We start from the raw sequence: 25722 nt of genomic DNA on the forward strand, positions 1-25722 counted from the left end.
TAAGAACGACAGGTTCAAATTTTACATGTAATACTTCAAATGAAAGGTATTGCAGGTAAGTACTTTAGGAACTTTGAATGATCACAATAGCATATATACTTTTCAAATAAATCACATATAGCTATTTTAAAACTAGACAGTGCAATTTTCAACAGTTCCTGGGGGAGGTAAGTATTTTAGTTTTTGTAGATAAGTAAACCACCTACGGGGTTCAAGTTTGGGTCCAAGGTAGCCCACCGTTGGGGGTTCAGAGCAACCCCAAAGTTACCACACCAGCAGCTCAGGGCCGGTCAGGTGCAGAGGTCAAAGTGGTACCCAAAACGCATAGGCTTCAATGGAGAAGGGGTGCCCCGGTTCCAGTCTGCCGGCAGGTAAGTACCCGCGTCTTCGGAGGGCAGACCAGGGGGGTTTTGTAGGGCACCGGGGGGGACAAGAGTTAGCACAGAAAGTACACCCTCAGCAGCACGGGAGTGGCCGGGTGCAGTGTGCAAACACGCATTGGGTTTCCAATGTAAATCAATGGGAGACCAAGGGGTCTCTTCAGCGATGCAGGCAAGGGGGGGCTCCTCGGGGTAGCCACCACCTGGGCAAGGGAGAGGGCCTCCTGGGGGTCACTCCTGCACTGGAGTTCCGATCTTTCAGGTCCTGGGGGCTGCGGGTGCAGAGTCTTTACCAGGCGTCGGGATCTGGGAAGCAGGCAGTCGCGGTCAGGGGGAGCCTCGGGATTCCCTCTGCAGGCGTCGCTGTGGGGGTTCAGGGGGGACAACTCTGGCTACTCACGGTCTCGCAGTCGCCGGGGAGTCCTCCCTGAAGTGTTTCTCCACAAGTCGAGCCAGGGGCGTCGGGTGCAGAGCAGCAAGTCTCACGCTTCCGGCGGGAAACGCAGTTGTCTTGAAGTTGCTTCTTTGGAAACAAAGTTGCAGTCTTGGGTGAACAGAGCCGCTGTCCTCTGGAGTTTCTTGGTCCTTCTAGAGCAGGGCAGTCCTCTGAGGATTCAGGGGTCGCTGGTCCTGGGGAAAGTGTCGCTGGAGCAGTGTCTTTTAGAAGTGGGGAGACAGGCCGGTAGAGCTGGGGCCAAAGCAGTTGGTGTCTCCGTCTTCTCTGCAGGGTTTTTCAGCTCAGCAGTCCTCTTCTTCTTAGGTTGCAGGAATCTCAGTTCCTAGGTTCAGGGGAGCCCCTAAATACAGAATTTAGGGGTGTGTTTAGGTCAGGGAGGGCAGTAGCCAATGGCTACTAGCCCTGAAGGTGGCTACACCCTCTTTGTGCCTCCTCCCAAGGGGAAGGGGTCACATTCCTATCCCTATTGGGGGGATCCTCCATCTGCAAGATGGAGGATTCCTAAAAGTCAGAGTCACTTCAGCTCAGGTTGCCTTAGGGGCTGTCCTGACTGGCCAGTGACTCCTCCTTGTTTTTCTCATTATCTCCTCCGGCCTTGCCGGCAAAAGTGGGGCCGTGGCCGGAGGGGGCGGGCAACTCCACTAGCTGGAATGCCCTGTGGTACTGTAACAAAGGGGGTGAGCCTTTGAGGCTCACCGCCAGGTGTTACAGCTCCTGCAAGGGGGAGGTGATAAGCATCTCCACCCAGTGCAGGCTTTGTTACTAGCCACAGAGTGACAAAGGCACTCTCCCCATGTGGCCAGCAACATGTCTCGATTGTGGCAGGCTGCTAAAACCAGTCAGCCTACACGGGTAGTTGGTTAAGGTTTCAGGGGGCACCTCTAAGGTGCCCTCTGGGGTGTATGTTACAATAAAATGCACACTGGCATCAGTGTGCATTTATTGTGCTGAGAAGTTTGATACCAAACTTCCCAGTTTTCAGTGTAGCCATTATGGTGCTGTGGAGTTCGTGTTTGACAGACTCCCAGACCATATACTCTTATGGCTACCCTGCACTTACAATGTCTAAGGTTTGGCTTAGACACTGTAGGGGCACAGTGCTCTTGCACTGGTGCCCTCACCTATGGTATAGCGCACCCTGCCTTAGGGCTGTAAGGCCTGCTAGAGGGGTGACTTATCTATACTGCATAGGCAGTGTGAGGTTGGCATGGCACCCTGAGGGGAGTGCCATGTCGACTTATTCGTTTTGTCCTCACCAGCACACACAAGCTGGCAAGCAGTGTGTCTGTGCTGAGTGAGGGGTCCCCAGGGTGGCATAAGATATGCTGCAGCCCTTAGAGACCTTCCCTGGCATCAGGGCCCTTGGTACCAGGGGTACCAGTTACAAGGGACTTACCTGGATGCCAGGGTGTGCCAATTGTGTAAACAAAAGTACAGGTTAGGGAAAGAACACTGGTGCTGGGGCCTGGTTAGCAGCCCTCAGCACACTTTCAAATCAAAACATAGCATCAGCAAAGGCAAAAAGTCAGGGGGTAACCATGCCAAGGAGGCATTTCCTTACAGTACGTGAGTTGCAAGCATTTACAGTACACAAATGATATTTTCAAATTTACAAAGGAAGGGTTATCCTGAGAACAGACCCATAGTTCCTGCCAAAAGTCATTTCACAGTTTCACGTTAATAAAAGTATACAAATGCCACATTTTTCCAAAAACCAAAGACGCGCCATAATATAATACATCGAAAAGACAAAGCGAAACAGAATTAACAACTTCGTGTCATGTACAAATGTTTCTTTGGAAGGCTGGTAACTAAGAAAATGATTGTGTAAGGAAATGCCTCCTTGGCATGGTTGCCCCCTGACTTTTTGCCTTTGCTGATGCTATGTTTACAATTGAAAGTGTGCTGAGGCCTGCTAACCAGGCCCCAGCACCAGTGTTCTTTCCCTAACCTGTACTTTTGTATCCACAATTGGCAGACCCTGGCATCCAGATAAGTCCCTTGTAACTGGTACTTCTAGTACCAAGGGCCCTGATGCCAAGGAAGGTCTCTAAGGGCTGCAGCATGTCTTATGCCACCCTGGAGACCTCTCACTCAGCACAGACACACTGCTTGCCAGCTTGTGTGTGCTAGTGAGAACAAAACGAGTAAGTCGACATGGCACTCCCCTCAGGGTGCCATGCCAGCCTCTCACTGCCTATGCAAGTATAGGTCAGCCACCCCTCTAGCAGGCCTTACAGCCCTAAGGCAGGGTGCACTATACCATAGGTGAGGGTACCAGTGCATGAGCATGGTACCCCTACAGTGTCTAAACAAAACCTTAGACATTGTAAGTGCAGGGTAGCCATAGGAGTATATGGTCTGGGAGTCTGTTTTGCACGAACTCCACAGCACCATAATGGCTACACTGAAAACTGAGAAGTTTGGTATCAAACTTCTCAGCACAATAAATGCACACTGATGCCAGTGTACATTTTATTGCAAAATACACCCCAGAGGGCACCTTAGAGGTGCCCCCTGAAACTTAACCGACTATCTGTGTAGGCTGACTAGTTCCAGCAGCCTGCCACACTAGAGACATGTTGCTGGCCCCATGGGGAGAGTGCCTTTGTCACTCTGAGGCCAGTAACAAAGCCTGCACTGGGTGGAGATGCTAACACCTCCCCCAGGCAGGAGCTGTAACACCTGGCGGTGAGCCTCAAAGGCTCACCCCTTTGTCACAGCACCGCAGGACACTCCAGCTAGTGGAGTTGCCCGCCCCCTCCGGCCCCGGACCCCACTTTTGGCGGCAAGGCCGGAGAAAATAATGAGAATAACAAGGAGGAGTCACTGGCCAGTCAGGACAGCCCCTAAGGTGTCCTGAGCTGAGGTGACTCTGACTTTTAGAAATCCTCCATCTTGCAGATGGAGGATTCCCCCAATAGGGTTAGGATTGTGACCCCCTCCCCTTGGGAGGAAGCACAAAGAGGGTGTACCCACCCTCAGGGCTAGTAGCCATTGGCTACTAACCCCCCAGACCTAAACACGCCCTTAAATTTAGTATTTAAGGGCTACCCTGAACCCTAGAAAATTAGATTCCTGCAACAACAAGAAGAAGGACTGCCTAGCTGAAAACCCCTGCAGAGGAAGACCAGAAGACAACAACTGCCTTGGCTCCAGAAACTCACCGGCCTGTCTCCTGCCTTCCAAAGAACTCTGCTCCAGCGACGCCTTCCAAAGGGACCAGCGACCTCTGAATCCTCTGAGGACTGCCCTGCTTCGACGACGACAAGAAACTCCCGAGGACAGCGGACCTGCTCCAAAAAGACTGCAACTTTATCTAAAGAAGCAGCTTTAAAGAACCCTGCAATCTCCCCGCAAGAAGCGTGAGACTTGCAACACTGCACCCGGCGACCCCGACTCGGCTGGTGGAGAACCAACACCTCAGGGAGGACCCCCGGACTACTCTACGACTGTGAGTACCAAAACCTGTCCCCCCTGAGCCCCCACAGCGCCGCCTGCAGAGGGAATCCCGAGGCTTCCCCTGACCGCGACTCTCTGAAACCTAAGTCCCGACGCCTGGAAAAGACCCTGCACCCGCAGCCCCCAGGACCTGAAGGACCGGACTTTCACTGCAGAAGTGACCCCCAGGAGTCCCTCTCCCTTGCCCAAGTGGAGGTTTCCCCGAGGAAGCCCCCCCCTTGCCTGCCTGCAGCGCTGAAGAGATCCCTTGATCTCTCATTGACTTCCATTGCGAACCCGACGCTTGTTCTAACACTGCACCCCGCCGCCCCCACGCCGCTGAGGGTGAAATTTCTGTGTGGGCTTGTGTCCCCCCCGGTGCCCTACAAAACCCCCCTGGTCTGCCCTCCGAAGACGCGGGTACTTACCTGCTGGCAGAATGGAACCGGGGCACCCCCTTCTCTCTATTGAAGCCTATGCGTTTTGGGCACCACTTTGAACTCTGCACCTGACCGGCCCTGAGCTGCTGGTGTGGTGATTTTGGGGTTGCTCTGAACCCCCAACGGTGGGCTACCTTGGACCAAGAACTGAACCCTGTAAGTGTCTTACTTACCTGGTAAAACTAACAAAAACTTACCTCCCCCAGGAACTGTGAAAATTGCACTAAGTGTCCACTTTTAAAATAGCTATTTGTGAATAACTTGAAAAGTATACATGCAATTGAAATGATTCAAAGTTCCTAATGTACTTACCTGCAATACCTTTCAAACAAGATATTACATGTTAAATTTGAACCTGTGGTTCTTAAAATAAACTAAGAAAAGATATTTTTCTATAACAAAACCTATTGGCTGGATTTGTCTCTGATTGTGTGTACCTCATTTATTGTCTATGTGTATGTACAACAAATGCTTAACACTACTCCTTGGATAAGCCTACTGCTCGACCACACTACCACAAAATAGAGCATTAGTATTATCTCTTTTTACCACTATTTTACCTCTAAGGGGAACCCTTGGACTCTGTGCATGCTATTCCTTACTTTGAAATAGCACATACAGAGCCAACTTCCTACATTGGTGGATCAGCGGTGGGGTACAAGACTTTGCATTTGCTGCACTACTCAGCCAATACCTGATCACACGACAAATTCCAAAATTGTCATTAGAAATTGATTTTTGCAATTTGAAAAGTTTTCTAAATTCTTAAAAGTCCTGCTAGGGCCTTGTGTTAGTCCCTGTTAGCATTTCTTTTAGAGTTTAAAAGTTTGTTAAAAGTTTGAATTAGATTCTAGAACCAGTTTAGTTTCTTAAAAAGTATTCCAACTTTTAGAAGCATAATGTCTAGCACAGATGTGAATGTGGTGGAACTCGACACCACACCTTACCTCCATCTACAGATGAGAGAGCTAAGGTCACTCTGTAAACTAAAGAAAATAACAATGGGCTCCAAACCTACCAAAGTACAGCTCCAGGAGCTTTTGGCAGAGTTTGAAAAAGCCAACCCCTCTGAGGATGGCAACACAGAGGATGAAGATAGTGACTTGGAGGGAAATTCCCCCCCTCCAGTCCTACTTAGGGAGAACAGGGCTTCTCAAGCCCTGACTCCACAAATAATAGTCAGAGATGCAGGTTCCCTCACAGGAGGGACCAACAACTCTGAAATCACTGAGGATAACTCCAGTGAAGAGGACATCCAGTTAGCCAGGATGGCCAAAAGATTGGCTTTGGAAAGACAGATCCTAGCCATAGAAAGGGAAAGACAAGAGATGGGCCTAGGACCCATCAATGGTGGCAGCAACATAAATAGGGTCAGAGATTCTCCTGACATGTTGAAAATCCCTAAAGGGATTGTAACTAAATATGAAGATGGTGATGACATCACCAAATGGTTCACAGCTTTTGAGAGGGCTTGTGTAACCAGAAAAGTGAACAGATCTCACTGGAGTGCTCTCCTTTGGGAAATGTTCACAGGAAAGTGTAGGGATAGACTCCTCACACTCTCTGGAAAAGATGCAGAATCTTATGACCTCATGAAGGGTACCCTGATTGAGGGCTTTGGATTCTCCACTGAGGAGTATAGGATTAGATTCAGGGGGGCTCAAAAATCCTCGAGCCAGACCTGGGTTGACTTTGTAGACTATTCAGTAAAAACACTAGATGGTTGGATTCAAGGCAGTGGTGTAAGTAATTATGATGGGCTGTACAATTTATTTGTGAAAGAACACCTGTTAAGTAATTGTTTCAATGATAAACTGCATCAGCATCTGGTAGACCTAGGACCAATTTCTCCCCAAGAATTGGGAAAGAAGGCGGACCATTGGGTCAAGACAAGGGTGTCCAAAACTTCCACAGGGGGTGACCAAAAGAAAGGGGTCACAAAACCTCCCCAGGGGAAAGGTGGTGAGACAGCCAAAAATAAAAATAGTAAAGAGTCTTCTACAGGCCCCCAAAAACCTGCACAGGAGGGTGGGCCCAGAGCCTCTTCACAAAACAATCCTGGGTACAAGGGTAAAAACTTTGATCCCAAAAAGGCCTGGTGTCGTAGCTGTAATCAGCCTGGACACCAAACTGGAGACAAGGCCTGTCCCAAGAAAGGTTCCACTCCAAACTCCAATCCAGGTAACACTGGAATGGCTAGTCTCCAAGTGGGATCAACAGTGTGCCCAGAGCAAATCAGGGTCCACACTGAAGCTACTCTAGTCTCTGAGGGTGGGGTGGATTTAGCCACACTAGCTGCCTGGCCGCCTAACATGCAAAAATACAGGCAGCAGCTCTTTATTAATGGGACAAGTGTAGAGGGCCTGAGGGATACAGGTGCCAGTGTCACCATGGTGACAGAGAAACTGGTTTCCCCTGGCCAATACCTGACTGGAAAAACCTATACAGTCACCAACGCTGACAATCAGACTAAAGCACATCCCATGGCAATGGTAACTTTAGAATGGGGAGGGGTCAATGGCCTGAAACAGGTGGTGGTCTCCTCAAACATCCCAGTAGACTGTCTGCTTGGAAACGACCTGGAGTCCTCAGCATGGGCTGAGGTAGAACTAAAAACCCATGCAGCCATGCTGGGTATCCCTGAACTGGTGTGTGTAAAAACAAGAGCACAATGCAAGGCACAGGGTGAAAAAGTAGAGCTGGAGTCTGGAAGAAAGGCCCAGCCTACCAAGAGAAAAGGAAAGTCAGTTGGGAAACCAACTGCAACACAGTCAGAAAAAGAGAACCTCTCTTCTCAGGAAGAAGTTCTGCCCTCTGAGGGAACTGAGCCTTTGGAGCTTGAACCTTATCAGGTTGAGCTCTTAGGCCCAGGGGGACCCTCAAGGGAGGAGCTGTGTAAGGGACAAGAAACCTGTCCCTCTCTTGAAGGCCTTAGGCAGCAAGCTGCTGAAGATTCCAAGGGCAAGAAAAATGGAACACATAGGGTCTATTGGGAAGATGGACTCCTGTACACTGAGGCCAGAGACCCCAAACCTGGTGCCACTAGGAGAGTGGTAGTGCCTCAGTCGTTCAGAGAGTTTATTCTGACCTTAGCCCATGATATTCCCCTTGCTGGGCATTTGGGACAAACCAAGACGTGGGAGAGGTTAGTCAACCACTTCTACTGGCCCAATATGTCCCACAAGGTTAAGGAGTTTTGCCTCTCCTGCCCCACCTGTCAAGCCAGTGGTAAGACAGGTGGGCATCCAAAGGCCCCCCTCATTCCACTTCCAGTGGTGGGGGTCCCCTTTGAAAGAGTGGGTGTGGACATAGTTGGTCCACTAGAACCTCCCACAGCCTCAGGAAATATGTATATCCTAGTAGTAGTGGATCATGCTACTAGGTATCCTGAAGCTATTCCCCTTAGGTCGACTACTGCCCCTGCAGTAGCCAAGGCCCTCATTGGTATCTTTACCAGAGTGGGTTTCCCTAAGGAGGTGGTGTCTGACAGAGGTACCAACTTCATGTCAGCAAACCTAAAACACATGTGGAATGAGTGTGGGGTGACTTACAAATTCACTACACCATACCATCCACAAACTAATGGCTTAGTTGAGAGATTCAACAAGACATTAAAAGGCATGATCATGGGGCTCCCAGAAAAGCTCAAAAGGAGATGGGATGTCCTCTTGCCATGTCTGCTTTTCGCTTACAGAGAAGTGCCACAGAAGGGAGTAGGATTCTCACCCTTTGAACTTCTGTTTGGCCACCCTGTAAGGGGACCACTTGCTCTTGTTAAAGAAGGCTGGGAGAGACCTCTTCATGAGCCTAAACAGGACATAGTGGACTATGTACTTGGCCTTCGCTCTAGAATGGCAGAGTACATGGAAAAGGCAAGCAAAAACCTTGAGGCCAGCCAACAGCTCCAGAAGTTTTGGTATGACCAAAAGGCTGCAATGGTTGAGTTCCAACCAGGGCAGAAAGTCTGGGTTCTGGAGCCTGTGGCTCCCAGGGCACTTCAGGACAAATGGAGTGGACCTTACCCAGTGCTAGAAAGGAAGAGTCAGGTCACCTACCTGGTGGACCTGGGCACAAGCAGGAGCCCCAAGAGGGTGATCCATGTGAACCGCCTTAAGCTCTTCCATGACAGGGCTGATGTAAATCTGTTGATGGTAACAGATGAGGATCAGGAGGCAGAGAGTGAACCTCTCCATGATCTTCTGTCATCAGACCCAAAAGATGGCTCAGTAGATGGAGTGATCTACTCAGACACCCTCTCTGGCCAACAGCAAGCTGATTGTAGGAGAGTCCTACAACAGTTTCCTGAACTCTTCTCCCTAACCCCTGGTCAGACACACCTGTGTACCCATGATGTGGACACAGGAGACAGCATGCCTGTCAAAAACAAAATCTTTAGACAGTCTGACCATGTTAAGGAAAGCATCAAGGTGGAAGTCCACAAGATGCTGGAATTGGGAGTCATTGAGCGCTCTGACAGCCCCTGGGCTAGCCCAGTGGTCTTAGTCCCCAAACCTCACACCAAAGATGGAAAGAAAGAGATGAGGTTTTGTGTGGACTACAGAGGGCTCAACTCTGTCACCAAGACAGACGCCCATCCAATTCCTAGAGCTGATGAGCTCATAGACAAATTAGGTGCTGCCAAATTCTTAAGTACCTTTGACTTGACAGCAGGGTACTGGCAAATAAAAATGGCACCTGGAGCAAAAGAGAAAACAGCATTCTCCACACCTGATGGGCATTATCAGTTTACTGTTATGCCCTTTGGTTTAAAGAATGCCCCTGCCACCTTCCAAAGGTTGGTGAATCAAGCCCTTGCTAGTTTGGAGTCCTTTAGCACAGCTTATCTTGATGATATTGCTGTCTTTAGCTCCACCTGGCAGGATCACCTGGTCCACCTGAAGAAGGTTTTGAAGGCTCTGCAATCTGCAGGCCTCTCTATCAAGGCATCCAAATGCCAGATAGGGCAGGGAACTGTGGTTTACTTGGGCCACCTTGTAGGTGGAGGCCAAGTTCAGCCACTCCAACCCAAGATCCAGACTATTCTGGACTGGGTAGCTCCAAAAACCCAGACTCAAGTCAGGGCATTCCTTGGCTTGACTGGGTATTACAGGAGGTTTGTGAAGGGATATGGATCCATTGTGACAGCCCTCACTGAACTCACCTCCAAGAAAATGCCCAAGAAAGTGAACTGGACTGTAGAATGCCAACAGGCCTTTGACACCCTGAAACAAGCAATGTGCTCAGCACCAGTTCTAAAAGCTCCAGATTATTCTAAGCAGTTCATTGTGCAGACAGATGCCTCTGAACATGGGATAGGGGCAGTTTTGTCCCAAACAAATGATGATGGCCTTGACCAGCCTGTTGCTTTCATTAGCAGGAGGTTACTCCCCAGGGAGCAGCGTTGGAGTGCCATTGAGAGGGAGGCCTTTGCTGTGGTTTGGTCCCTGAAGAAGCTGAGACCATACCTCTTTGGGACTCACTTCCTAGTTCAAACTGACCTCTCAAATGGCTGATGCAAATGAAAGGTGAAAATCCAAAACTGTTGAGGTGGTCCATCTCCCTACAGGGAATGGACTTTATAGTGGAACACAGACCTGGGACTGCCCATGCCAATGCAGATGGCCTTTCCAGGTTCTTCCACTTAGAAAATGAAGACTCTCTTGGGAAAGGTTAGTCTCATCCTCTTTCGTTTGGGGGGGGGGGTTATGTAAGGAAATGCCTCCTTGGCATGGTTGCCCCCTGACTTTTTGCCTTTGCTGATGCTATGTTTACAATTGAAAGTGTGCTGAGGCCTGCTAACCAGGCCCCAGCACCAGTGTTCTTTCCCTAACCTGTACTTTTGTATCCACAATTGGCAGACCCTGGCATCCAGATAAGTCCCTTGTAACTGGTACTTCTAGTACCAAGGGCCCTGATGCCAAGGAAGGTCTCTAAGGGCTGCAGCATGTCTTATGCCACCCTGGAGACCTCTCACTCAGCACAGACACACTGCTTGCCAGCTTGTGTGTGCTAGTGAGAACAAAACGAGTAAGTCGACATGGCACTCCCCTCAGGGTGCCATGCCAGCCTCTCACTGCCTATGCAAGTATAGGTCAGCCACCCCTCTAGCAGGCCTTACAGCCCTAAGGCAGGGTGCACTATACCATAGGTGAGGGTACCAGTGCATGAGCATGGTACCCCTACAGTGTCTAAACAAAACCTTAGACATTGTAAGTGCAGGGTAGCCATAGGAGTATATGGTCTGGGAGTCTGTTTTGCACGAACTCCACAGCACCATAATGGCTGCACTGAAAACTGAGAAGTTTGGTATCAAACTTCTCAGCACAATAAATGCACACTGATGCCAGTGTACATTTTATTGCAAAATACACCCCAGAGGGCACCTTAGAGGTGCCCCCTGAAACTTAACCGACTATCTGTGTAGGCTGACTAGTTCCAGCAGCCTGCCACACTAGAGACATGTTGCTGGCCCCATGGGGAGAGTGCCTTTGTCACTCTGAGGCCAGTAACAAAGCCTGCACTGGGTGGAGATGCTAACACCTCCCCCAGGCAGGAGCTGTAACACCTGGTGGTGAGCCTCAAAGGCTCACCCCTTTGTCACAGCACCGCAGGACACTCCAGCTAGTGGAGTTGCCCGCCCCCTCCGGCCCCGGCCCCCACTTTTGGCGGCAAGGCCGGAGAAAATAATGAGAATAACAAGGAGGAGTCACTGGCCAGTCAGGACAGCCCCTAAGGTGTCCTGAGCTGAGGTGACTCTGACTTTTAGAAATCCTCCATCTTGCAGATGGAGGATTCCCCCAATAGGGTTAGGATTGTGACCCCCTCCCCTTGGGAGGAAGCACAAAGAGGGTGTACCCACCCTCAGGGCTAGTAGCCATTGGCTACTAACCCCCCAGACCTAAACACGCCCTTAAATTTAGTATTTAAGGGCTACCCTGAACCCTAGAAAATTAGATTCCTGCAACAACAAGAAGAAGGACTGCCTAGCTGAAAACCCCTGCAGAGGAAGACCAGAAGACAACAACTGCCTTGGCTCCAGAAACTCACCGGCCTGTCTCCTGCCTTCCAAAGAACTCTGCTCCAGCGACGCCTTCCAAAGGGACCAGCGACCTCTGAATCCTCTGAGGACTGCCCTGCTTCGACGACGACAAGAAACTCCCGAGGACAGCGGACCTGCTCCAAAAAGACTGCAACTTTATCCAAAGAAGCAGCTTTAAAGAACCCTGCAATCTCCCCGCAAGAAGCGTGAGACTTGCAACACTGCACCCGGCGACCCCGACTCGGCTGGTGGAGAACCAACACCTCAGGGAGGACCCCCGGACTACTCTACGACTGTGAGTACCAAAACCTGTCCCCCCTGAGCCCCCACAGCGCCGCCTGCAGAGGGAATCCCGAGGCTTCCCCTGACCGCGACTCTCTGAAACCTAAGTCCCGACGCCTGGAAAAGACCCTGCACCCGCAGCCCCCAGGACCTGAAGGACCGGACTTTCACTGCAGAAGTGACCCCCAGGAGTCCCTCTCCCTTGCCCAAGTGGAGGTTTCCCCGAGGAAGCCCCCCCCTTGCCTGCCTGCAGCGCTGAAGAGATCCCTTGATCTCTCATTGACTTCCATTGCGAACCCGACGCTTGTTCTAACACTGCACCCGGCCGCCCCCGCGCCGCTGAGGGTGAAATTTCTGTGTGGGCTTGTGTCCCCCCCGGTGCCCTACAAAACCCCCCTGGTCTGCCCTCCGAAGACGCGGGTACTTACCTGCTGGCAGACTGGAACCGGGGCACCCCCTTCTCTCCATTGAAGCCTATGCGTTTTGGGCACCACTTTGAACTCTGCACCTGACCGGCCCTGAGCTGCTGGTGTGGTAACTTTGGGGTTGCTCTGAACCCCCAACGGTGGGCTACCTTGGACCAAGAACTGAACCCTGTAAGTGTCTTACTTACCTGGTAAAACTAACAAAAACTTACCTCCCCCAGGAACTGTGAAAATTGCACTAAGTGTCCACTTTTAAAATAGCTATTTGTGAATAACTTGAAAAGTATACATGCAATTGAAATGATTCAAAGTTCCTAATGTACTTACCTGCAATACCTTTCAAACAAGATATTACATGTTAAATTTGAACCTGTGGTTCTTAAAATAAACTAAGAAAATATATTTTTCTATAACAAAACCTATTGGCTGGATTTGTCTCTGAGTGTGTGTACCTCATTTATTGTCTATGTGTATGTACAACAAATGCTTAACACTACTCCTTGGATAAGCCTACTGCTCGACCACACTACCACAAAATAGAGCATTAGTATTATCTCTTTTTACCTCTATTTTACCTCTAAGGAGAACCCTTGGACTCTGTGCATGCTATTCCTTACTTTGAAATAGCACATACAGAGCCAACTTCCTACAGATTGTAAAATGGATTGTGCAAATAATTCAGTTGTGCCACACTTACGCAGGAGAAACTTTAACTGTAGCACCAAAAGCACATTTATCACGAAAGAAAAGGGCAACCATTGTCTTTTTGGCAAATACAACATTGCAGGAAACCTGCATGGCAGCCACGTGGTCATCAGTACCAGTTGCCAGAATTTGATTTAAGTTTAGCCATCCGAGATTTTTCTCAGCTATATTTACGTATGCACTGACCAAGGAGTGACATGGTTACTAAAGGAGGCTGGTCCTACAATATAATAATTCTGAAGATCTAGTAACTTAGTTTAAATCGAATCCAGTCCTTAACTGAGAGCCATTGTAGCTCAGTTCTTGCATGGGCCACTTTCTGTCTCAGCTCTACTGTTGCTCTCTCTGCAGAGGCACTACCAGAAACTATCACAGCAGATGTATCATATCGCTGCACAGATATACTGTGATGCTTCTTTCAAAATCTGTGTGTCACTTATCAGTATATCCCTCCATCTCACTCCCTTTAGTAGCTGCTGCCCAAATAATATTTTAAGGATTTGTCCTCATCACCAGTAATCCAATAGATCTTATCACAGCAGGGCACATGCAGACCTGAGGAACACCTCTCCAGTATCACTAATTTACTGGCTTATTTTAAGAACACCCTTGGGATAGTCATAAAATATGAGATTCGGCATAGATCAAGAGATTTTGCTCTAATGTGGCACTCCTTGTAAATGAAGCCACATTTACTGCACCATTGACAAAGCTTTGTACACCACTACACATATTGTTCACCGGTTTTTAAGGCATGAAATGCTGCTGCCCCTTTCTCATAATTAGTTAGCGCAGTTTACTGATCACGTAAATTGACATGAAGACACTGACTGCACATTTTGTTTTTAAAATTACAATAATGATGAATGCTTTTTGCACCACACATTTTCCTTATATATTCCTCATTGTAGCCTATCCTGGCTTATGGTCAGGTATTTCACGGACCCAGCATGAGCTCACAAATTTATCAAAGGTGAACAAATTGTCCTTTTTCATGTCCGTTATCGTGCTCATTTGGAGTGATGGGATGAACAGTGTTTGTAAGACTCACATGCTCATACATTCTAAACTTAGTGGTCACTTAATTCCTAAAGGGTGGGTAACAACAGTAATCCGCCACATTTCAGTTAGGAGAGCAGTGGAACAAATTAGGTAACCTCTTGTATCGGTTATCTTTTGCCTAGATATTTTAGCTCCAGAAAAGCAGACAAAATGTGTGGGTGGATGGCGGGCAAAATTAGGAATTCTGTGGAAATCTGATCCGTAATTACTATCAATCCTGGTCTCTCATTAGCTTTCATCTGGATTCCCTACGTGGGATGGGTCCAGCACCTTTGTGCTAACCCTTTGAATGGTGCAAGCTGATGGTTGGTAGGTTCACCAGTCACAGGGGGCTCTAAAAAAAAAAGTATACGTTTTTAACTCTCAATGTTACCATATTTCTTACTTAAATATGTTTAACTTTGGTTTTCAAATTTAACTCTTATTCCATATGTTTTTTGCCATAATTTTGAGGTAAATCATTTTGTGTAGCTTGTAATCATTGGTCAGTATGAGGCATGTGTTGCACACAAACGTTCTGTGAGCTTTCATGAAGGTTTGTTTGTCTGTTGCCTAGGTTGTTTAAAGTTCTTGTAAAGGTGTTCGCTCCAACTTTGGAAACTGTGGGTTCGATGGCATCTGTCGCTGTAGATACGCATGTTCTGCAATAGCTCGCCATCTGGTGTTGGGCCGGAGTGTTACAAGTTGTTTTTCTTCGAAGAAGTCTTTCGAGTCACGGGACCGAGTGACTCCTCCTCTTGTCTCCATTGCGCATGGGCGTCGACTCCATCTTCGATTGTTTTTTTTCCGCCATCGGGTTCGGACGTGTTCCTGTCGCTCCGAGTTTCGGAACAGAAAAAATAGTTAATTTCGGAAGATTTTCGTCGGTATTGTTGCGTTCGGGATCGGCGTACTTACATTCAACACCGCATCGAAGATCGAAGAGCTCCGGTGCCCTTCGGGGTAGTTTTTCGATCCTCCGTCGGGGCCTGGTCGGCCCGACCGCGTGCTGAGGAACGCCGATGGAACGGACCCCTTTCCGTTTCTGCCCCAAATGCCACAATAAATACCCCTACACAGACCAACACTTGGTCTGCAACCTGTGCCTGTCACCTGAGCACAGCGAAGACACCTGCGAGGCCTGTCGTGCGTTCCGGTCCCGAAAAACACTCCGAGACCGTCGAGCCAGAAGACTTCAAATGGCGTCCGCACCGACAGCCCGACGGGAGTTCGAGGAACAGGAAGAGGAAGGTACCTTCTCGATCCAAGACTCAGACTCCGAAGGATTCGACGATACACAAACCGTGAGTAAGACGTCGAAAACCACACAAAGAAACATTTACAAGGCCCAGGGGACGCCACTGCCACCAGGCCATGGCTCAACCCATAAAATCGGTGACCGACCGTCGGCACCGAAAAAGGCCCAAACGGTGCCGAGATCGTCCGACTCCGGTCGAGACACCGGCACGCAGCCTTCTCGGGACCGAGAAAGTGCTGGAGACAAGCCTCGACACCGAGATGCCGGTGTGGACACGGCTCGACGCCGAGACAGCGGCACCGAAACAGATCGACGCCGAGAGGTTTCGGCCCCGAAAAGGAAAAAAGTCACCTCGGAGCCGAAAAAACACGCAGACAAAGTTTCGATGCCGAAACAAACTGCAAGCAACCCAGCTTCAGGCTCTTATACAGAAGAGCACTCGCTAACCTCCCAAATGCAGAAGCATAGGTTTGAGGAAGAGCTACAAGCAACTGATGCGGACCATACGCAAAAGCGTATCTTCATTCAGCAGGGGACAGGAAAAATAAGCACCCTTCCCCCCATTAGGAGAAAGAGAAGGTTGGAGTTCCAGACGGAACAAGCACCACAACCAAAAGTGGTGAAAAGAGTTACACCACCACCCTCTCCTCCGCCCGTGATTAACGTTTCACCAGCACAAACGCCATCACACTCCCCAGCTCACACCACCATGAGCCACGGTGACCAAGACCAGGACGCATGGGACCTATACGACGCCCCAGTGTCAGATAACAGCCCAGAGGCATACCCTACAAAACCATCTCCACCAGAAGACAGCACCGCGTACTCTCAGGTGGTGGCTAGAGCAGCACAATTTCACAACGTAAGCCTCCACTCAGAACAGGTCGAGGATGATTTCTTGTTCAACACACTCTCCTCCACCCACAGCTCCTACCAAAGCCTGCCTATGCTCCCTGGTATGCTCCGGCACGCAAAAGACATATTTAAGGACCCGGTCAAAAGTAGGGCAATCACACCAAGGGTGGAAAAAAAGTATAAGCCGCCTCCTACGGACCCGGCTTTCATCACAACACAGCTGCCACCAGACTCTGTTGTTGTAGGAGCAGCTAGAAAAAGGGCCAACTCTCACACATCTGGAGATGCACCACCCCCAGATAAAGAAAGCCGCAAGTTTGATGCAGCTGGTAAGAGAGTCGCAGCACAAGCTGCAAACCAGTGGCGCATCGCGAACTCCCAGGCACTACTTGCGCGCTATGACAGAGCCCACTGGGACGAGATGCAACATCTCATTGAACATCTGCCCAAAGACTTCCAAAATAGGGCAAAACAAGTGGTTGAGGAGGGACAGGCCATCTCCAACAACCAGATCCGCTCCTCCATGGACGCTGCAGATACAGCTGCACGGACAATTAATACATCTATAACTATCAGAAGGCATGCATGGCTCCGAACGTCTGGATTTAAACCAGAGATTCAACAAGCAGTTCTCAATATGCCTTTTAATGAAAAAGAACTGTTCGGTCCAGAAGTGGACACAGCGATTGAGAAACTCAAAAAAGATACGGACACTGCCAAAGCCATGGGCGCACTCTACTCCCCGCAGAGCAGAGGGAATTACAGCTCATTCCGTAAAACGCCCTTTCGAGGGGGGTTTCGGGGTCAAAGCACACAAGCCAGCACCTCACAAGCCACACCGTCCAGTTACCAAGGACAGTATAGAGGAGGTTTTCGGGGACAATATAGAGGAGGGCAATTCCCTAGAAATAGAGGAAGATTCCAAAGCCCCAAAACCCCTACTACTAAACAGTGACTCACATGTCACTCACCCCCTCCACACAACACCAGTGGGGGGACGAATAGGTCATTATTACAGAGCATGGGAGAAAATCACTACAGACACTTGGGTTCTAGCAATTATCCAACATGGTTACTGCATAGAATTTCTACAGTTCCCTCCAAACATACCACCAAAAGCACAAAATTTAACAACACACCATTCCAATCTCCTAGAGATAGAAGTGCAGGCACTATTGCAAAAGAATGCAATCGAATTAGTGCCAAACACACAAATAAACACAGGAGTTTACTCACTGTACTTTCTGATACCAAAGAAGGACAAAACACTGAGACCAATCCTAGACCTCAGAGTAGTCAACACTTTCATCAAATCAGACCACTTCCACATGGTCACACTACAAGAAGTATTGCCATTGCTAAAGCTGCACGACTACATGGCAACTTTAGACCTCAAGGATGCTTATTTCCATATACCAATACACCCATCGCACAGGAAATACCTAAGGTTTGTATTCAAAGGAATACATTACCAATTCAAGGTACTGCCTTTCGGATTAACAACCGCACCAAGAGTCTTTACCAAATGTCTAGCGGTAGTCGCTGCACACATCAGAAGACAGCAAATACATGTGTTCCCATATCTAGACGACTGGCTAATCAAGGCCCATTCGTTAATAGAGTGCTCAAATCACACAAATCATATCATACAAACCCTCTTCAAACTAGGGTTCACCGTCAATTTCACAAAATCCAAAATTCTGCCACGCAAGGTACAACAATACCTGGGAGCCATAATAGACACATCAAAAGGAGTAGCCACTCCAAGTCCACAAAGAATTCAAAATTTCAACACCATCATACAACGCATGTATCCAACACAAAAGATACAAGCAAAGATGGTATTACAACTCCTAGGCATGATGTCATCATGCATAGCCATTGTCCCAAACGCAAGACTGCACATGAGGCCCTTACAACAATGCCTAGCATCACAGTGGTCTCAAGCACAGGGTCACCTTCTAGATCTGGTGTTAATAGACCGCCAAACTTACCTCTCGCTTCTGTGGTGGAACAACATAAATTTAAACAAGGGGCGGCCTTTCCAAGACCCAGTGCCACAATACGTAATAACAACAGATGCTTCCATGACAGGGTGGGGAGCACACCTCGATCAACACAGCATACAAGGACAATGGAACGTACATCAAACAAAACTGCATATCAATCACCTAGAACTTCTTGCAGTTTTTCAAGCACTAAAAGCTTTCCAACCAATAATAGTTCACAAATACATTCTCGTCAAAACAGACAACATGACAACAATGTATTATCTAAACAAGCAGGGAGGGACGCACTCCACGCAGTTAAGCCTGTTAGCACAAAAAATTTGGCATTGGGCAATTCACAACCAAATTCGCCTAATAGCACAATTTATACCAGGGATCCAAAATCAACTCGCAGACAATCTCTCTCGAGATCACCAACAGGTCCACGAATGGGAAATTCACCCCCAAATACTGAACACTTATTTCAAACTCTGGGGAACACCTCAGATAGACTTGTTTGCGACAAGGGAGAACGCAAAATGCCAAAACTTCGCATCCAGATACCCACACAAACAATCCCAAGGCAATGCCCTATGGATGAACTGGTCAGGGATATTTGCTTACGCTTTTCCTCCTCTCCCTCTCCTTCCTTACCTGGTAAACAAACTCAGTCAAAGCAAACTCAAACTCATATTGATAGCACCAACTTGGGCAAGGCAACCCTGGTACACAACGCTGCTAGACCTATCAGTGGTACCCTGCATCAAATTGCCCAACAGGCCAGATCTGTTGACACAGCACAACCAAAAGATCAGACACCCAGATCCAGCATCGCTGAATCTAGCAATCTGGCTCCTGAAATCCTAGAATTCGGGCACTTACAACTTACCCAAGAATGTATGGAAGTCATAAAACAAGCAAGAAGGCCATCCACCAGGCACTGCTATGCAAGTAAATGGAAGAGGTTTGTTTGCTACTGCCATATTAATCAAATACAACCATTACACACAACTCCAGAACATGTAGTGGGTTACTTGCTTCACTTACAAAAATCTAACCTAGCTTTCTCTTCCATTAAGATTCACCTTGCAGCAATATCTGCATACCTGCAGACTACCTATTCAACTTCCCTATATAAAATACCAGTCATTAAAGCATTCATGGAGGGCCTTAGGAGAATTATACCACCAAGAACACTACCTGTTCCTTCATGGAACCTAAATGTTGTCCTAACTAGACTTATGGGTCCACCTTTTGAACCCATGCACTCCTGCGACATACAGTTCCTAACCTGGAAGGTGGCATTTCTCATCGCCATTACTTCCCTGAGAAGAGTAAGCGAGATTCAGGCGTTTACTATACAGGAACCTTTTATACAACTACACAAAAATAAAGTCGTCCTAAGGACCAATCCTAAATTTTTGCCAAAGGTTATTTCACCGTTCCATCTAAATCAAACAGTGGAACTTCCGGTGTTCTTTCCACAGCCAGATACCGTAGCTGAAAGGGCACTACATACATTAGATGTCAAAAGAGCATTAATGTATTACATTGACAGAACAAAGAACATCAGAAAGACTAAACAACTCTTTATTGCATTTCAAAAACCTCATGCAGGAAACCCAATTTCAAAACAAGGTATAGCCAGATGGATAGTTAAATGCATCCAAATCTGCTACCTTAAAGCTAAACGACAGCTGCCCATTACACCAAGGGCACACTCAACCAGAAAGAAAGGTGCTACCATGGCCTTTCTAGGAAACATCCCAATGCAAGAAATATGTAAGGCAGCCACATGGTCTACGCCTCACACATTCACCAAGCATTACTGTGTAGACGTGTTATCCGCACAACAAGCCACAGTAGGTCAAGCTGTATTAAGGACATTATTTCAGACTACTTCCACTCCTACAGGCTGATCCACCGCTTTTGGGGAAATAACTGCTTACTAGTCTATTGCAGAACATGCGTATCTACAGCGACAGATGCCATCGAACTGAAAATGTCACTTACCCAGTGTACATCTGTTCGTGGCATCAGTCGCAGTAGATTCGCATGTGCCCACCCGCCTCCCCGGGAGCCTGTAGCAGCTTGGAAGTTACCTTCAATTATTTATATATGTATCATCTCAACCTTAAATAAGTGCATACTTAGTCACTCCATTGCATGGGCACTATTACTACAATTCAACTCCTACCTCACCCTCTGCGGGGAAAAACAATCGAAGATGGAGTCGACGCCCATGCGCAATGGAGACAAAAGGAGGAGTCACTCGGTCCCGTGACTCGAAAGACTTCTTCGAAGAAAAACAACTTGTAACACTCCGGCCCAACACCAGATGGCGAGCTATTGCAGAACATGCGAATCTACTGCGACTGATGCCACGAACAGATGTACACTGGGTAAGTGACATTTTCATAATGCAGCTTTATGGCACTTTCATAAGCAGCGAAGTGCTATGACAGTTCAAGACCTAAGTTTAGTCACTATGGTATTCCTCCTTTTTTTAACCTTTGTCCATTTGTTATTCAGGTCTGGCAGTACATCACGCTGATGCGCCGGATATTTCTCATAGATTGTCCAGGTGTTGTGTATCCTTCCGGAGACAGTGAAACTGACATCGTATTAAAAGGCGTTGTGAGTATTTTGTGGTTTTGCAAATACATTTTTTAAAGAACCCTCCTTAAGCCATTATACCTTTTTATGCAACATTCGATTGCAGCTGTTTAAGCAGGTGTGACAACATGGAATGATCAAAATATTCTAGGAGCAAACTGGATACAGGTGATAAGTAACTGCCTACATTTAGTTTAATGGGCGCATTAATCCTTAATAAGAGTAAATGTATGTTAAATTACTACATTAGGGGACCATTCACATACAATAAACTTAAGTCTGGCACATCCAAATGTTCATTATTTTAGACCCCTACAATTGTGTTGGTTGTGTAATGTCAGATTATAAGCCTTGATGCTTATTACCTTTAGTGTGGCGTGAGGTACTTTATAGTTGTACGTAGATTATTTTTTCCTGCGCTTATTCTTCACTCTTCGTTTATATTCCAATTTGTTTTTAGTATGCAGCATTGAGGTTAGGATGATGATCTGAAGTTTTACCCATTTGAAAATCTCTTCCATCGCCTCCTTCTTACTACCACCATGCTGGTTTGGCATAGCCCCTCCCTTACATAATCCCTTCTTATTTTGGCCAAGCGATCACATCCCATCTGTGTTTTATCAGTGTTTCGTAACCACATTCTGAGTTTGAACCTCCTCAGTGCCCTTGCTGTTATTTACTGGCCTGCTTCCACCCTCTTTCCAGATGCCTAGCTCGTAAAACCTGTCAGCTGCTGGGTGGAGTTCCTTTGTTCTTGTAAATGCCCTCCTAATGTAGTGTGGCGCACCCTTCTAGCCAATCTCAACTGGGTGTCCCCACCATAAAATCCTGCAGCTGAGACACATTGGAATCTTGGGCAGTGGTTTGGTTTGGATTTAGCCTGCAGTGGTGTCTCAGCACTGAATTTACTTACGGCATGTACTCAACTGTGCCTTAACTGTTACCACAATTTAGATGCAAAATAACCCATACATTTGGTTAATTTCCTCTAGGGGATTCTGGTGTAACCACTTTTTGTCTTAACCTATTGCACACATACGTTAATGTGTGTTGTTGCTCTGAAAGTTAAAGCAGTGTTCCTTTGACAAATAACTGGTGTGGTTATAATAACGGAATTAATACCCATACACATTTCCTTACAATAGCTTGCATATTCTGTTTTCTGCTGTCATTTCTTTTGGCCATAAAGGGGAGAATCAGATTTTCAAGCAGGATCTTTAATCAGTCCTGTGAAATAACACATGGATTAACTTTGCCTGGTTATAAAATGATTTAAAAAATACACATTTGAGTCCTAAGTGACAGGACTAGGCTTGTAGTATGTTACTTCTGACTTCATACGAAGGCCAATATAAGCATTTGTCTTGTTTTTTTTTTTTTTTTTTTTTTTTAAATATGGCTTTAGGTTCAAGTTGAAAAGATCAAATGCCCAGAGGACCACATCAGTGCTGTACTTGAGAGAGCCAAACCTGAATATATCAGCAAAACATACCGCATCGACTCCTGGCAGACCCCAGAGGACTTCCTTGAGAAACTCGCCATGCGGATGGGGAAACTGTTAAAGGTTTGATGTTCCATTTACAGTTTTAGTGTGGTGATCTAGCTCCCAACCCACTTTTGATCGAGGACATGCCTTGCAAACTTAGTGTGACTCTAATTGTCCATTTGCAGTACTATCCTTGTTGGTATCAGCCTATTTTGGAGGAAGCGGTATAATGTAGAGCTAAACAGTTACCAATGCGCAAACTACTGACCTTTTAATTATGTGATACTGTACAACTAAGAAACCTATTTCTGTTAAACACATTTTAGTCCCACCTGTGAGTGTGCTAGTAATTATGAGAAGCCAAAGAGTGAGGAGCTAGGGGAGATGAACTAAGAACAGCTGGCCATAGGTTCTCCTCTTGCTTAAGTTTCATCATTTGCTAAAGGAATATGAAACCCAACTACACCCTTGGTAATAGAAATACTTACAGTGGGCTTAGTGTCATCACACTGCATATCATTGGTCTTCTCTCTTTTCAACCTCATTTGCTAGGTTCTTAATCAGTGTTTTTCCTTCTTCTTGTGTTTAGCCCTTCTGAGAGCACAACTTCTTTACTATTCTTTTGATTAGATGACTTGTATCTTTCTATGTCTTACATTCATGGAACCACTTTTTTTTGCTTTTAGCACTCCAAGGGAGGGTACATGTTTACTATTGCCTCCCCTGTGTGTTGTTTCCCTCTTCACCCCTCATGCACCAGGTTGCTTTTTCATCCGAACATCTCCGTTGCTTCCGCCATGTCTTTGCCTCCCACGTTTGTAACCATACCCCCACCCTATCGCTCACCACTACTGCTCATCAGGGCAACAATTAGTTGCTTCCCTCAATCCCCTTTTTTTTACCTTTCTCTCTGTACCTCTTCTTCATGCTATGCTTTTTATTTACCCTTTATCTTTCCTCATGTCCCCCAATTCCTCTGTTACTTGCCTTCCCCACGTAGCACTCCCTTTCTATAGTCTTCACTTCCTCCCCCTCTGTCCTTTCGATACTGGCCACTGCTGCTGGCTTTGCGATTGGCAGTTAAATTTATGGCATAGGCAAAGTTGCAGTGTTGCATCTCCAAGTAATCTCACACCTTGGAGGACATCTCAAAAGAGTAAAAAACAATATGCTCGATAGCATGTGTGGCTGTTGCACACTCCTGCCATCTAGTGTTGGGTCCAGAGTGTAGCAAGTTGTTTTTCTTCGAAGAAGCATTTTCGAGTCAGGGGCTCGAGTGACTGCTTCTCGGTGATACTGCGCATAGGCATCAACTCTTTTGTTAGATTGTTTTGTCTCCGCCGTCGGGTTCGGACGTGTGTGTCTTTGCTCTATCTTTTGACTCCCTATGGTTCGAAATCTGTCTTCTCTTTACCAACACTGTTGTTTCCCGATCGCGTATTTCCATCTTCATGCTCGTCTCCAGTCGTTGGTCTGGGCACCGACCTCACGCCCTCTGGGGCAACCACGTCCATTTTGGGCCTACCTCCCCACGCAACACTGAAGATTATGCTGAGCTGATGGAATGGACACCATTTCATTTCTGTCATCGGGGCCACACAAAATTCCCCCACACAGATCAACATCTGGTGTGTAACTTGTGCCTCCCCACCGTTCGCCAGAAAGCTACCTGTGACACCTTCAGATCCTTCTGGTCGAAGAAAATCCTTTGGGGCGGAAGAGCTCATCGGTTATCGAAAGCCACCAGGTGACATTCGCCCAGCCTGTGAGTACCGTGGCCCCTCCTGCCCAGCCTAAGACTATTGAAAAGCCCAGTGCAGAGGTCGCCGGACCGCCACTGCCACCAAGCCATGGCTGGATCCGAAAAACTGTTTTGTCTGCCCCGCCCTCCAGCGTCGCTTCGAAAATAGGCAAGACCAAAACAACGTCTTCGACCTCAACCTGCAGGACCTCGGTCCAAGACATTGTTGCCATTCTCAGTCCAAACTTCGGATCCAAGTACTTCGGCTCAGAGCTGACCTGCTCCCACCTCCGCTTCCGTGCCAAGCAAATCGCACAACCAAACATTTTGGTGCCGAAAACCACAGAACCAAGAACTTCAGAGCAAAAGGACTCTAGCCAGTCTTCAGCTATGCCAACCCATTTTGGAGATGATGGATGCTCAACAGTGCCTCCTCCAGATCTAGGAGAGTACAGGGTGAGTTACAGCTTCCTCCTCTGTACTTTTCAAGATGAAACTGTCCTTCTAAGAGGCTTTGATCACTTCACCCCCTTAGAACATTACCAAGGGCAAAGCTCCCGCCACACCTCACAAGCCTTCTCCAACTCTTCTGCCTTCTCCACCTCCTCCACCCCCTGATTCTCCTCCACCTCTCTCTCCTCCTCCTCATTCACCTGTCTCACCTACTGCAGGAGATTTTACACCTCATACCCTGTATACACTGTGGAAGATTTGGGTGGCAGAGATACAGCTGCACAGTTCATAAATACCAGTGTCTTAATTCGGAGGCACGTGTGGATTTGATGCTCTGGTTTTAAACCATAGATCCAGCAAAGGGTGCTTAACATGCCCTTCGGTAAGGAGCATTTTTTCAGCTCTCAAGTGGACTCAACCCCTGAAAAAAGACAGACACAGCAAAAGTCATGAATGCCCTACAGTCCGCACACAAAGGGGCACTTTTTGTTGCCCCACCTTCAGAGGTGGTTACAGATCCACAACCTCAGAGGAGTCTACCTCCCAACCCAGACAGCCTTCAGCCTCCTGTCTATTCTATGGGTTTCTTTACTGGGTCCTACAAAGGCAATAGTTGCAAGGGCAGAGGTAAGAGCACTACCTCCTGCAGCTCTACCTCCACTGCAAAGCAGTGACTACCTCTGTCTTCCCCCCACCCACTACACACCTGTCAGGGGATGACTACAGAATTTTCATTCAGAATGGGTCTACATCACCACGCACCAGTGGGTCCTTTCAATTATCCAACATGGTTATTGTCTGGAGCTCATTGCCACTCTTCCAAACGTTCCCCCTCGCACTCACAGACTATCCCACAGGCACCTCACACTTCTCAAACAAGAAGTTCAGTCCCTTCTTCTCAAAGAGGCCATCAAGCCTTCCCCCCTACAACACCAGGGAACAGGAGTATACTCCCTCTACATTCTTATTCCCAAAAAGGACGTCTCTCTCAGGCCTACTCTGGACCTCAGACCATAAAACTACATTCTCTCAGAACAAATTCATATGGTTACTCTTCAAGATGTTATTCCGCTTCTAGAACAAGGTGGCTTTATGATGGCCCCAGATCTGAAGGA

At 47.6% G+C, this 25722-nt stretch overlaps 1 protein-coding gene across 1 annotated transcript in view; it reads left to right on the plus strand.

Annotated features, from left to right (window-relative positions):
* Positions 1 to 25722, plus strand: part of GNL2 (G protein nucleolar 2) — a 359926-nt gene that overhangs the window by 210673 nt on the left and 123531 nt on the right. The window contains exons 10-11 of the mRNA XM_069223882.1: positions 20844 to 20948; positions 22333 to 22491. Coding sequence (XP_069079983.1) covers positions 20844 to 20948; positions 22333 to 22491 — 264 coding nt within the window. The remainder of the gene's footprint in view (positions 1 to 20843; positions 20949 to 22332; positions 22492 to 25722) is intronic.

The sequence above is a fragment of the Pleurodeles waltl genome, chromosome 3_1 (genome assembly GCF_031143425.1).
Source record: "Pleurodeles waltl isolate 20211129_DDA chromosome 3_1, aPleWal1.hap1.20221129, whole genome shotgun sequence".
In the NCBI taxonomy this organism is placed as follows: Eukaryota; Metazoa; Chordata; class Amphibia; order Caudata; family Salamandridae; genus Pleurodeles; species Pleurodeles waltl.